The sequence below is a fragment of the Octopus sinensis genome, linkage group LG2, assembly GCF_006345805.1.
Source record: "Octopus sinensis linkage group LG2, ASM634580v1, whole genome shotgun sequence".
Classification (NCBI taxonomy): domain Eukaryota; kingdom Metazoa; phylum Mollusca; class Cephalopoda; order Octopoda; family Octopodidae; genus Octopus; species Octopus sinensis.
This window is the reverse complement of record NC_042998.1, coordinates 83,470,173-83,483,954: the sequence shown is the minus strand read 5'-3', so window position 1 is coordinate 83,483,954 and position 13,782 is coordinate 83,470,173. Positions and strand designations below refer to the sequence as shown.

The following is a 13,782-nucleotide window of genomic DNA, read 5'->3' as shown; positions in this document are numbered from 1 at the left end:
GTATAAAATATAATTGCTAAAACAGGGTCAGATTAAGATTAAGAATCCTTTATCTCTTAAGATCTTGGTGTCCAATTATATGTAATTCAAAATGTAAACAAACCATAAAATGAATTTTTATTTTTCAAAATTGAACAAACTAAGATGAAAAATGTTTACTTTTGTATACTTACACATTTTTCTACTTTAATTGCAAAATCTGATCAAATCCTCACTATAACAGCAGAAACACTACAAAAATATTTTTTCCGACCATGTAAATTACTTGGAATGTTATTTAAGGAAGTTTAAAGTGATTTCTTTTGTGCCGTAAACTATTTACTTCTGTGTCCCCCACTCATTTCCTTTGATGCCCTAATAACGCGCAAATATAATGTAATTGTGAAGATAACGTGCAAATCGAAATATTTAACTTTTACTGACGCGATAGAATATACAGTTAAAAGGAGCCCTGTATCAAGATTCTGCTTGATGACTATTGAGAGTACAAGTGTCAGGAATACACACCCACTGATTAAACAAGTGAAACAAAACCAATGAAATTAAAAGTATTTGCTTTACAACAAATGGGATTTCAACGCAAAGTAATGATCACATTTTGGCACAAGGCCAGCAATTTTATAGGGAGTGGGGCAGTCAGTTATATTGGCCGCAGTATTTGACTGGCTCTTCTGTTATCAACCCCGAAAGACAAAGTCGATCTCAGCAGAATTTGAACTCAGAACAGAATCTGAAGGGCCGCTAAGCATTTTGTCCGGCGTGCTAACGATTCTGTCTGCATAAATATTGGTTTCATATATTAGCACAAGGGCAATGATCTCGGGAAAGAGGGTAATTCCATTACATCGGCTCCAGTGCTCGACTGATACTTATTTTATTGAATTCTAAAGGATGAAAGGCGAAGTCGACCTCGGCGGAATTTGAACTCATTGTAAAGAACAAAAATGCTGCTAATCGTTTTGCCCGTCATGCTAACGAATTGGCCAGCTGACCCTACATGCCAACATAAATATTTTTTTTAAATGAACACAAAATTACCAAATTTTTTTTCTGAAGGTTCTTTTACTTTAACAAAAGTACCGCCACAGATATTAGCATGGATACGAAACCATTTCTCCTTATTGGAAGGAGGCCTGTTTTGAGCTCGTCGAATAACTCTATGCTCGTAGTTAGATTTTCGACATGGACCGTTACATTTCCAAACATGAGTCTGCAGATGGTGACATTCAGAATGGAATTCATGGAAAATCTGTTTTAGAAGAAAGAATATTTAGGCGATAGATTAAAATGTAACAGACTTTAGTCAATGATTCAATGGCAGACTATTCAGTAGTTTTCTTGTAAAATTGTTTTTGGAGAAGTAAATTTTTAAGCACAAAAAGCTATGGATATCATGTAAATATTGGGTAGAAAAACGCATTTAAAGAGAAAAGGGTCGATGGATTCCCGTGCAACTCAAACTCACGTCTTATGGACAAGTTTCTAAAATCGATAGAGAAATTTCAAGGATTGTTTTGGTGTCTTTAATTAAAGACTATTTACGAGACAATTCGATTAATTTTGTAGAAATAAAAGATATTAGATTATATTTTAAGAATTTTACTTAAATATAGTAATAGCCAATTATTAGAATTTGATATCACGGTACTGATCGGTTGTTGGTCCCAATGCGCTTTGCATAGTTTTAGCCTTCGGACGATGCCGCCTTGCAGGTTAGGCGAGCAAGCCAACATTCCCCTTATCAGAAGATTCCATCGCATGGATACCCATTTACAACCGAATGAACTGAAGCGCAACGTGAAATGAAGTGTTTTTGCTCAAGAACACAGCGCGCCACCCTCGTCCTGGAATCGAACTCACGATCTAGCAATTGTGAGTGCAACACTAACCACTAGACCACGCGCCTTCACACAGAACTCCATATACTTACACTTTGTAGTAAAGCTTTAGGTGATTACAGATGTCGCGTAGTCGACTTCATGAGTTTAAAGCTATTTTTACTATGTACATCATTTACTATGTGTATATAATTTACTAGTATAGAAACCATTTTAAGTTTTATGAAATTTTATTCATAAAGCAGGTTGTAGCAGTAAAATGATTTAAAGAACATTGTATACAGTAAGCTTCCGTTGAGAATTCGGAGAGAAAATGCACGACGTCAAACTGAGAAGAAAGCGCGATTGAATCTGGAGATTGTTACAGTTTAGAAAGTAATGTTTACATAGTGGTACTGAGTTTCATACAAATCATAAAAGGCCACACATTGCCCAAGTGCCGCAAGGTACTCGTGTCCGATTTTCAATAAACAGCGTCAAAAGAAAGATTGCTGTATTGCATTATAAAATGCAGCTGGCAGACAAACTCACCAATACACTTTTGTTATAAACAAGACTACGTTTGAAAGATAACTTACATTAAATATTTGGGCAATGCTCCAAACTAGCGCTAAATTGTTAATTTTTTTTAATGATTATCTTAAATTATATTTTCTTTGGCGCTGGTTTCTTACATTCTACACCAAATAACAAACGCTGCCAGAAATTTACATAAATTCAATAAATTAGTTATAATCACTTCTAGCTTCATTCCCGACCGTTTCTCAATTCTTTTCTTTTCCGCGTGGAATTTCGGGCCATGTTCTTGGTGCTCCTGCAAAGAAATAATTAAAAAGACGAATTTTTAAAAATGTTCTAATATTAATACAGGCGAATAGTTTCCAATAAATTGCAATAGACTTCACCACCCCACCATCACGTCTAAAATAAAATTTTAAAAATTATCCGCACTTCGCATTTCTGACTTTAGATTTAACTTCCGTATACAACTGCATTTTATTCTTTTACTCGTTTCAGCAATTGGACTGCAGCCATGCTGGAGTTCCGCCTTGAAAGATTTAGTCGAACAAATCTACTCCATTGCTTATTCCACCGATCTCTTTTTGCTGAACCTGTTACGGAGACATTAACCAACACTGGTTTCCAAGAAGCGGGGAAATTATACACATACAATCTTACGCGTAATTTCTATCGTCCAAATTCACTGAAGGAATTTGTCAGCCTAGAACTGTGGAAAAAATCTGAGGTGCTGTGTAGTGGGATTGAACCCGAAATCAAGGGCTTACGAAGCAAACGATCACACAGCCATAATGTTACATACCTCTATATTTATTTTCGAGATCCATTTGCTGTATCGATTGGTTTCATACATAGTTCTATTCCTACTCGGGATCGAAGTGGCCAGACAGCGCAACTCAGCGCCCTAGGTTTTATTGAGATACCCGATATATTCTTTTCTACTAGATACAAGGCCCTAAATTTGGTGGGAGGGAGCCAGTCGATTAGATCGACCCCAGTACGCAACTGGTACTTTATCGACCCCGAAAGGATGAAAGGCAAAGTAGACCTCAGCAGAATTTGCACTCGAAACGCAAAGACAGGCGACCGGAAGGCAAAGACAGGCGAACCTGATATATTGAGTGTATTAGGTTATGCATGATACTTTCCCTGTTACTACACAGGATCGCCATGTTGGGCAGTGACTGAAGTACCTCAATGACTAAAGGCAAAGTCATTTAAAATCCAATCACAATCTGATAGAAAAAAAAATCACTAATCCAAACCGTGTCCGGACAATGATGCCAGGCCTACACTTGGACCCAGACATCAGAAAAACCGTGAAATCCGAACTGGGAATTCAATTCCATAGAAAACGTTTCATTGTGCACAAAAATCTCTAGAAAGTTAATTGCAAAAGTAAAAAAGTGCCAATGCAGGAAGGAGTTATACATTAAAAGTTAGACCCACGACTATTTGAAGATTCAAAAGTGGAAAATAATTTTCAGCTGATAATTGAAATTTTGCGCTAGTTCGAAACTTCGGAATTTGGTGTCACCCATAAAAATTGATAAGTTGAAAGAAAAACGTAGAAGAGGCTTTAAATCAAATACTATTTTTCAGTCACAACGAATTTCATCGGGTAATATTTTACCGTGACAGAATTGTTGAAATATAAGACAGCTCTGATTTGAATTTGAATGTCGTTGAGCTTAAAGTACCAGACAAGTACTGGAGTCGATTTAATCAAACATGCCCTACTACCAAAAAATAATACGACCCTTTATCAGTGGTTAGGAATAACTATTAGTTCAGATATATTTGACCAATTATATCGAAACAATTTAAAGGTGACTCACTGTCACAATGTAATAGTGATATAAAATAGTGTGGGTACTTTAGGACATATTGTGAGATACTAGTTTCCGCCAATTAAACGCATCCCAGAAATCTAGTCTGGATAACTTAACTACAAAATGTTAGCGCAATATCCTACGAGTGTTGATCCGCGTATTACAGTGGTTAAATATCCTTACAAACCCCAAGATTCATAGTTCTTTTCCATAAGTGCTTAGATTCAGCTTCCGTTTTAAAACTCACATTTTGTCTTCAAATCGATAACGCCCTCCATATAAAAGAAAAATAATGAAGTTTTATTTTATCAGAATAAACACGTCAAATACGATTCTTTGCCATTACGCAAGAAAACTAGAGTTATAGATATATTTTATTTTACTTACATTCTCCTTAGTTACCCAAAGATAAGCATGGATCATTTCGTGCTGAAAAATAAATTTAAAATATTTTAAAATTATTTGTACAAATCTAATTTATAAACCCAAATTAACAAATTAAATGTGGTACAATTTTATAAGAAATTAAATGTATTATTGCACAAGGGGAAAGGTACATCGAACAATAGGGCTTCAGGAGTGGGAGTGCGTGTATGCGCCTCCGACTGGGCACTCCGGCTACGAGAACGAGTGTTCCATTTGATTAGATCAGCCTGCGCCTGAAATTAATGTGCAACTGACTAAAGCACTCTACAGTCACGTGAACCCTTAAGTTCTCAGAGATTCAGCATAACAGAATGTTACAAGGCTGGTCCCTTTGAATTACAGATACAACTCATTTTTGCCTGCTGAGTGAACAGAAGCAACGTGAAAGTCTTGCTCAAGGATACAACCTGCAACCTTACGATCGTGAGCCGGATACCTTAATACACACACACACACACACACACAGTATAGTTACAAGTGGAAAGAAGACAATATAAGGCCAAGAGAGACAACCGAAAGCTTTATTTTGGTTGTTTCTTTTAGTCTGTCTAATTCCCACTCGTTTTTTGAAAGTTTTTGCTAAAACTAAAATTGAGTCTGGTAAAATTTCAATTACAGCAAAAACTGAAATTTAGGAGACTTTTAACTAAGAAAAAAAAATTACAAAATGATATTGAATATTATGAAAATTCAGTGGTGTAGAATGTGCAGACTGCAGAGGGCGGCCATTTTACATGTGTTACATTTAATGAAGTTGGGTGGCCAATTTGGTTACCTCTTGCCATTATGAAAGGCTAAGAAACACTGAATAAGGAGACAAATACATGAAACTGGAAATTAACTTTACAATTAGTACTATGTGGATATATTTAAAGAGCTGGAACATTGGCAGTAATGAGTATAAACACGGATATATTTACCAGTAACGTCTCCAGTAGATCCTCTAGTGGTCTGAGTTCAAGAAGTGGTCGACTCAAAGATATATTGCATATCCTGTCTACGTCAGGTTGTAGGGTACAACCAGCACATCTTATTAAAAAAAATTAAAGGTTAAAAAAAAGAAAAAACTTTTCGAACCTAGATATTTAGGTGTTTAAAATGAAACAACGAAAAATTTCAGTTATGAGAACTGATGTCTATAGCTTGTGTATTTAAAACCAACAAATATATGTATTGGGGTGTAAAGTCTAAATTTGCAACTAAGGAGCGTTAAATATATTTAACATTAGTATCTAAGTAAAAAGATTCCAAATGATAATGTAACCTTGTTGCCGCTCTCCTTTACTTTTCGACACAAATGTAAGATGGCCGTTCAATTCGAACATAGAATGTTTAAGTTTGAAAGTCGAAACTGCTTGTGAATAATATCACGATATTTCATAATTGTTAACCGGAATTAATTGGTGACATAAGTTATGAAGTGATGTCAGCGCCAAGTTGAGATGAAGAGAAATCCTATGGTATTTCATTCGCGAGGTGGCTCCCAGTCTCTCACGATTAGAATTATATTATACACACCTTGGTTGGAAGCTCCCTAGATTGAAGCTCTTGGTTTAAGCCTTCCAATCTTGTAGGTAAATCCGATACAGAATGATTGTCCTTTAATGCTAGAACAATAACTTCTGAATGGTACATGAAGATATTTGGTGGACAGGTGCATATTGTATACGGAGGTCAAAATGAGCAGAGAAATAGAGGAGGATCGGATTCGCTTCTTAATATGGGCAAAAAATATAGATGGGTATATCTAAATATGGATTAAATGAAGATTTCAAATTTCGGCACAAGGCCAGCAAGTTTGGAGAAGGGGAAACCGATCCATCAATCCTGAAAGGGATGAAAGGCAAAGTCAACCACGGCGCAATTTGAACTCAAAACGTAAAGACGGACGAAATGCTACTAAGAATTTCGATTCTGCTCGAGGATTTCATACAGGTATCTTAATCTGGACAAAACTGTCAAGCACATACGACACAAACAATTATTCCAGCCACTGAAGTATAAATCAAGGCAACAGCTACTAAGGGGCCGATATATGGTCACCCAAAACAGTCACATTATCCACAAATACTAATTTTGGGGTGAAAGGTGGATAGAGAACTTATTAGATAATGAAGCCAGATATAAAAATATCAGGGTGGTTTCGGTTGGAAAGCCTTTTCCCAAATCGGCTGGATGTGTAAATAAACAGCAACAGAAATCATTGGCAGAGATAACAGTTGTTTGAGTCCAACTCCGGTTTGAAGTCGACCTGTGCATGATATTACAGAAGTCGCTGTGTGATAAGAAGTTTGTTTCCCAACTACATGGTTCTCGGTTCAGTCCCGCAGTGTGGTACCTCGGGCGGACCAAAGCATTCTCCGTAGCTGAAAAGGGGGCAGGTTGTGTAGAAAAAATTTATTTAAGGGGTGTTTTGGGGGTGGGGTACAAAAAGAATTATTGCCTTGTGATCCTTTACATTGTTATTTGAATTAAGAGGAAAATTATTTTTATCGTTTTGTTTTATACTTTTTTGTAGCTCTAGTTTTTCTCTACAATTTTTACTTATCGTTTTTGAATAAATTTTACTGCTTTTCAGACATGTAACGGAGTGTCAAGAAAAAAAAATTCATCTGACAACCCGATATATATTCTTTTGCTTGTCATTTGACTGCGGCCATGCTGGAGCACCACCTTTTTTTAGTCGAACAATCTTTTGATGTGGGTTTAAAAGCAAACACCCTATTATATACTTGAGATAGTCTTTGTTTTTAACAATTAGGTTGTGGTGGAAGGGAAATTTGGCTGCTGTTGCTACCAGCTCAAGCGACCACACAAAGGAATTCTGTTCCCTATTTGTTATTAGATTCCGGCCAAGCTGGGGCACTGCTTGGAAGAATTTTAGTCGAACGAATCAACCCCAGGGCTTATTTTCATTTAAATTTTGATACTTATTCTATCGGTCGTTTTTTATCGAACCGTTAATTTGCTGTGATGTAAATATTACACGTAAACACAAATTGGGCAAGACTTCCTTTTGTATCCCACCCCCAAATACCCCTTAAAAAATTTTTTTTTTGTACACGGCTAAGGAGAGAATACGAATCAGCAAAAAAATTGGCAAGCAAAAAAAAAAAAAAAAAAAAACAGCATTTTAAAATTAACTCCCGCTCACCCAAATTCTTCATTTCAAACTTTTTTCAGAGTTTTTTGTCCCCTACAATATATGCGAGAAAATACGGAGATTATGACTCTGAAAAAAAAAATTTTTCCAAAAATTTCTATAAAAATTTTCCACAAATATTTTTTTGTCAAAATAGGCGGAAAAATGCGGAGATTTTCTAAATAGGGTTGGGGTTTTAGGATTATGGAAAAAAGTGAAAAATGAAGAAATTGGGGAGAAGTAAGGTGGGGCAAAACATTTCAAAATTCCGACCTTTTGGCAATTTTCTGGAATCTCCGTAATGCGAAAAGGTGGGCTTTTAGCCCAAAAATTAACAAAAAACATTAATTTGCGAGAAAATGGGGTGGGGACGGGAGGAAGTCTTTCCCACAAATTGACATATTTGAAAGATTAATTAAAAGAAGACATCGCATCATATCCGTCATTAACACTTACGAGGTCATTCGTTTGCTCCAGCTAATTCTTACATTTCCTGTAAGTTTGCAATAAAAATATTTCTCATCATAAATCGTAAATAATTGGTGAAGTAAAAGGTTTGCTTCTTTTTCGATTAATCCCTTTCTCGAAGAAAAGTCTTTTCTGTTGATATTAACCGGCATAGTTTCGTCTTTTCTTATACGGCTTAGTTCCCGGCTTCCTCTCTCTATACTATGAACAACAACAGGGTAATTAACAAGTCCGCGTGAAAATCTAAAGTGCCAAACTTTTCTTTATATAATAATCTTGATATTATTTGCATATTTTTGGGAGATACCATTTTGAAGTTGCGAGATGTTCAAAGTGCATTTATAAATATTTACATTATCTAGTTGGGATCAATAAACAACGGGATCGATTACTATCACAGCAAGAGTGTCCAGAATTAAAAGTTGGAATTTGTTTGTTTGCATTTTATTGTGACCCTTCACATTGTTATTTGAATTAAGAGGAAAATTATTTTCATCGTATTATTTTATGCTTTTTTTTTTGTAGCTTTAGTTTTCCTCTACAGTTTTTGCTTATCGTTTTTGAACTGAATAAATTTTACCGCTTTTCATTAATATGACGGAATGTCAAGAAGAAACCAAAAAACGAACAAATTCATCTGCCAACCCGATATATATTCTTTTATTCTTTTATTTGTTTCGGTCATTTGACTGCGGCCATGCTGGAGCACCGCCTTTTTTAGTCGAAAAAAATCGACCCTAGGCCTTATTCTCTATAAGTCAAGTACTTATTCTATCGGTCTCTTTTTGCTAGGTTACGGGGACGTAAACACACCAATATGGGTTGTCAAGCGATGGTGGGGGTACAAACACAGACACACAAACATATTCATACATACATACATACATGCATACACACACACACACACACACACACACACACATATATACATATATATATATATATATATATATATATACATACGCGGGCTTCTTTTAGTTTCCGTCTTCCACATCCACTCACAAGGCTTTGGTCAGCCCGAGGCTATAGTAGAAGACACTTGCCCAAAGCGCCAAGCAGTGGGATTGAACCCAGAACTATGTGGTTGGGAAGCAAGCATTTTTTATTTCTTTTAAATTGCCATAAAGGCATTACATAGAGGGGGACACAACAACAGATGTGAGGACATATAACAATTAAAATAAAAATATGATGCTATGAATGACACATGAAAATGAACATGAAAAGCATTAAAATCAAAATATTAAAATAATGACACATGAATGATAACTTGAGAAATGAGAATATGAAAAGTGTGTTACTCACCCCACACTGAGTAACACCACTCGCCACCTCTGAGTCCTGAATCCTCTTTAGTCTTTGATCTAGTCTTTCGTTTACCGTCTTCTCCATCGCTGAGTGACAACACTTTCTCCTCCATGTATACGTAACCTTTTTCACTGGGGGAGGGGTCTTGTAAATTTTGTGATGTCCATTCTTTCTTCTTTTTTCCTGTGGGGAGAGGGGTGGGTGGGTTTCGTGTCTGTATGGGGAGGGTGGGTCTGAGTGGTCTTGGGTAGGATGGAGTTGGTCTGGGGTCCCACATCACACTGACTGTTCTTCCTCTTCTTTCTATTTTTCCTTTTATTCTCTGTTACTGTCCATTCATCCTCCTTGTTCCTTCCATTTATCTGTACTTCTTCCTTTTTCTCCTCCGTCTCCATCACCGCTTCTTCTGTCGTTTTCCTCTGCAGAGGGCAGTGTGCTCTAATGTGGCCGTTTTGGCCACATTTAAAACATCGTGGGATTCTGCCCTACACCCACACTCTTAACACAATCTCTCCCAACGTCACCGTCTCCGCCAAACTCTCCAATTGCTTCTCCTCTGCCTGTATAATGAGGTCCAGTCTTTTTCCTCTCCATCCTCCGTCCTCCGTTTCCGTGGCTTGGAGGACAGCCACCTCCTCCTCACTTCCAACGAGGACGGCTGCCGCAATCCAAGCCACTTCTATATCGGATGGAATTCCTTCTAGCCTCACCTTAGAAGTCTTTCTTCCAAGGTACATGGGCAGAAGTACCATTTCCTCCGTTTTTACAGTTGCACTCGCCAGCCTCTTTGCCTCCTCCGCTGTCTGAAACTGGACAACCACCGTCCCATATCCATTTCCTTTCGCTATGTATGTCACTTCCTTCGAAAGCTCCTTCAATGCTTTTTCTACTTTTTCCATCTCCACCTTCCTACTCTCCGCTCCACCATCCTACTCTCCGCTCAACCTTCCTACTCTCCGCTCCACCTTCCTACTCTCTGTTCCACCTTCCTACTCTCCACTGAGTACACCTTGTAGGTAATAGTCTTCTTTTCCATATTTTCCATTACCCTTTTCGGGGGTAATAACTTTACGTCACCGCCCACCATCTGTGTTATATTACTCAGCTCTTTCAGTCCGGCTAGATCCACCTCCCTTTTTTTAACCTCTGCAGCCTCAGCAAAACTCTTTACCCTTTCCAAATGCTCGTCCATTCTATTTACCGCCTCAACGAGCTCCTCTTCCACTGAGGATAACTCATGCTCGCTAAGGTCTGAATACATTGTTTTTACCGGTATAACACCCGCTGCCAAGCAGCACAAAAAATTCCGTCCGACTCGTCAAAAATCAACACAGCGAATACACAGACGCATGCGCGAGAAGCAAGCTTCTTACCACATCCACTCCTGTAGGATATGTAGCATATGTTCTTTTACTTGTTTCAGTTATTTGACTGCGGCTGTGCTGGAGCACCGCCTTTTGTCGAAAACATCGACTCCAGGACTTATTCTTTGTAAATCTAGTACTTATTCTATCGGTCTCTTGCGCCGAACTGCTGAGTTATGGGGACGAAAACATACCAGCATCGGTTGTCAAGCGATGATCGGAGAACAAACAGACACACAAATATATATATATATATATATATGGCGGGTTTCTTTCAGTTTCCCTCTACCAAATCCCCTCGTAACCGACGGAGTGCCATCCATGTATATATGTATGTATGCTTTATGTGAATGTGAGTACATTTATATGTGTATGTAAATTCATATGAGTGAAAAATACTGTCGTTTGAAACGTGCGGTAGTATCTAGCCAACCTTTGTTTTTAGTTTCCTTTCTCTTGTTGCCGGTCTAACATCTTCAAACAGTTAGAAAATGGCATTCGTGTTACATCAACATTTGTCAGTATATAATTTTTGTAAGACAGTTTATGGTATTATCCTGAAAATGCAGTTCCGTTTCTATTGCCAGTTCAGGTGCCAATAATCTTTCAATAATGTTAATTAATAATTATAAAAACCAAAGCTTACGAAACTAGGGTTTATTTTAATGTTTTACAGACTTATCAGTGCAGCCAACTCTGGCCAGTTTATTACTTTGTCGATTGTTGATAAACCTCTAATCTAATTCGGAGACTGACAGCAGCTAATCACAGCTGATTGCAGATGAAAATGATTTCTACCATCAGCAACTTAAGCCAGAAATAGCATACTGTGTTAAACACGGATTTCTGTTCAGACGAGAATATGTGTTTCAAACATAAATTGCGCAATTAACAGTCTTGAAGATAATCATATAATAAAGATTGATTCTAGAAACATTTGCTGTGCAACATATGTAACATATCATTGTTTCAATATCAACTGTTTTTCTAAATATGAATTAACTATGTCTGTAAGCCCAAGCACCCGCAAAACTATATAAATCATTGTTCGCCATCTTACTGGGAAGTATTGCATAACATTTATTTTGAGACCTAACAGCTAAATCTCCCACAAACCACAAACCTCTGTCAGTCAGGAAACGTTGTAGAGTAAGATAGTTTGAAATGAAATGGCTGTGTCAAACGTCCCTCTTCTCTGTGTGGAATAGTGGAATAAGGAGAGCGGAGGAGGGGAATGACACACACACACACACACACACACACACATGAAGAGAGAGAGAGAGAGAGAGAGAGAGAGAGAGAGAGGAGGGGGGGAAGCGATGGAGATGATGGCGGCTGTACATTTGTATGACGTGTAATTCAGTCATCTTTCAGTCTCGGTATTTCTATTTTTCTTTCTCTATGTATTTCTGGCATAGACGATTCACATCAAGATATATATATATATATATATATATATAATATATATATATATATATACCTGATGAAGGCTGGAGGATATATCAGCCGAAATGTTGTGTTAACAACAAACAAGTTGAGAACAAATATCCATCAAATGTAAATAATGTAAATAATATAAATAAAAGGACATCCACCTTTACATTTGTGACTGCGGCGGACTGGAAAATGCGATTGATACAAAATGATAAATCACATGATAAATACCTTGCGGAATTTAACTACAATCCTTTATGCCCTGAGTTCAAATCCTGCCGTATTCGACCTTGCTTTTCACATTTGTTAAGTCGTTAAATCAAGAACATGTTATGTACTGCGGTAAATATCATTGATAAAATAAAGTACAAGTCAATCAATGGGGTAAGAGTAATTGACTTTCCCCACCCCAACCCGCGCGCCCAAAACTCTTGGCCTTGTGCTAAGATTAGAAAGAATTATTAATAATTATGCAGGTGTGTCGGGGGAGGGGATCGAGGATATTTTGGGGGGTGTTGCCAAAAATTGACACAAGCATTGTTCATCATAATTAACCTCAGTGATTACATATACATCGTGGCTGTGTGGTAAGTAGCTTGCTTGCCAACCACATGGTTCCGGGTTCAGTCCTACTGCATGGCACCTTGGGCAACTACGCGCTCATCGGAATGCTCTGGTTATTATAGTGGGCAGCGCCACCGTCGATATTCTGCAAGGCTTCGATGTATATGTAATCACTGAGGTTAATTATGATGAAGAATGCTTGTGTCAATTTTTCGTAACACCCACAAACTTTTGGGCAACGCCCCCAAAAATATCCTCGATCTCCTCCCCCCACACACACCTGCATAATATATATATACATATGTGTGTGTGTCTTTGTGTGAATGTGTTTGTCCCCCACCATTACTTGACAACCGAAGTTGGTGTGCTTACGTCCCCGTAAGTTAGCGGTTGGGCAAAAGAGACCAATAGAATAAGTACTAGGCTTTCAAAGAATGAGTCCTGGGGTCGATTTCTTAGATTAAAAGCGGTGCTCCAGCATGGCCGCAGTCAAATGACTGGAACAAATAAAAGAGTAAAAAAAGTAAGGTGGGAATCGCAATTCGTAACAAATAGATACATTTTTAAGTATTCTAACTTTGTTTTAGCAGACCATATGCATATAAAACTTTAATGCTGTGAAACTGCCGGAAATAAAATAACAATGTTATATCTGATGTCAGCTTGGCTAGAAAGGGTGTTGCCCAGGCAACTAGGGCGACACCCCTACATCCGCCACTGTTACGTCACTAATTGTTAAATATACAGGGTTGGCCAAAAGTCACCCGACAGTAAATCAAAATTCCATAAATACTATCTGTAATTCTGTATTGACTTGAATGGAAAAATGTGTCGCTCAAGAAGGACTTCAGTTTGAACGATTTTCACGATGTTTCATATTTAGATGA

The 13,782-nt window shown here is 37.5% G+C and overlaps 1 protein-coding gene across 3 annotated transcripts in view; it reads right to left on the bottom strand.

The window, feature by feature from the left end:
- The window catches only part of LOC115232666 (sprT-like domain-containing protein Spartan), a 36,216-nt gene extending 27,814 nt beyond the window's left edge, over positions 1 to 8,402 (bottom strand). For all 3 annotated transcript variants that reach the window (XM_036514777.1, XM_036514782.1, XM_029802684.2), the window contains exons 1-5: positions 8,214 to 8,402; positions 5,536 to 5,644; positions 4,577 to 4,618; positions 2,578 to 2,652; positions 1,039 to 1,249 (exon numbers count right to left, since the gene is read on the bottom strand). In XM_036514777.1, the coding sequence (XP_036370670.1) occupies positions 1,039 to 1,249; positions 2,578 to 2,652; positions 4,577 to 4,618; positions 5,536 to 5,644; positions 8,214 to 8,377 (601 nt within the window). In that variant the 5' untranslated portion in view covers positions 8,378 to 8,402. The remainder of the gene's footprint in view (positions 1 to 1,038; positions 1,250 to 2,577; positions 2,653 to 4,576; positions 4,619 to 5,535; positions 5,645 to 8,213) is intronic.
- Between the last annotated feature and the right edge of the window lie 5,380 nt (positions 8,403 to 13,782).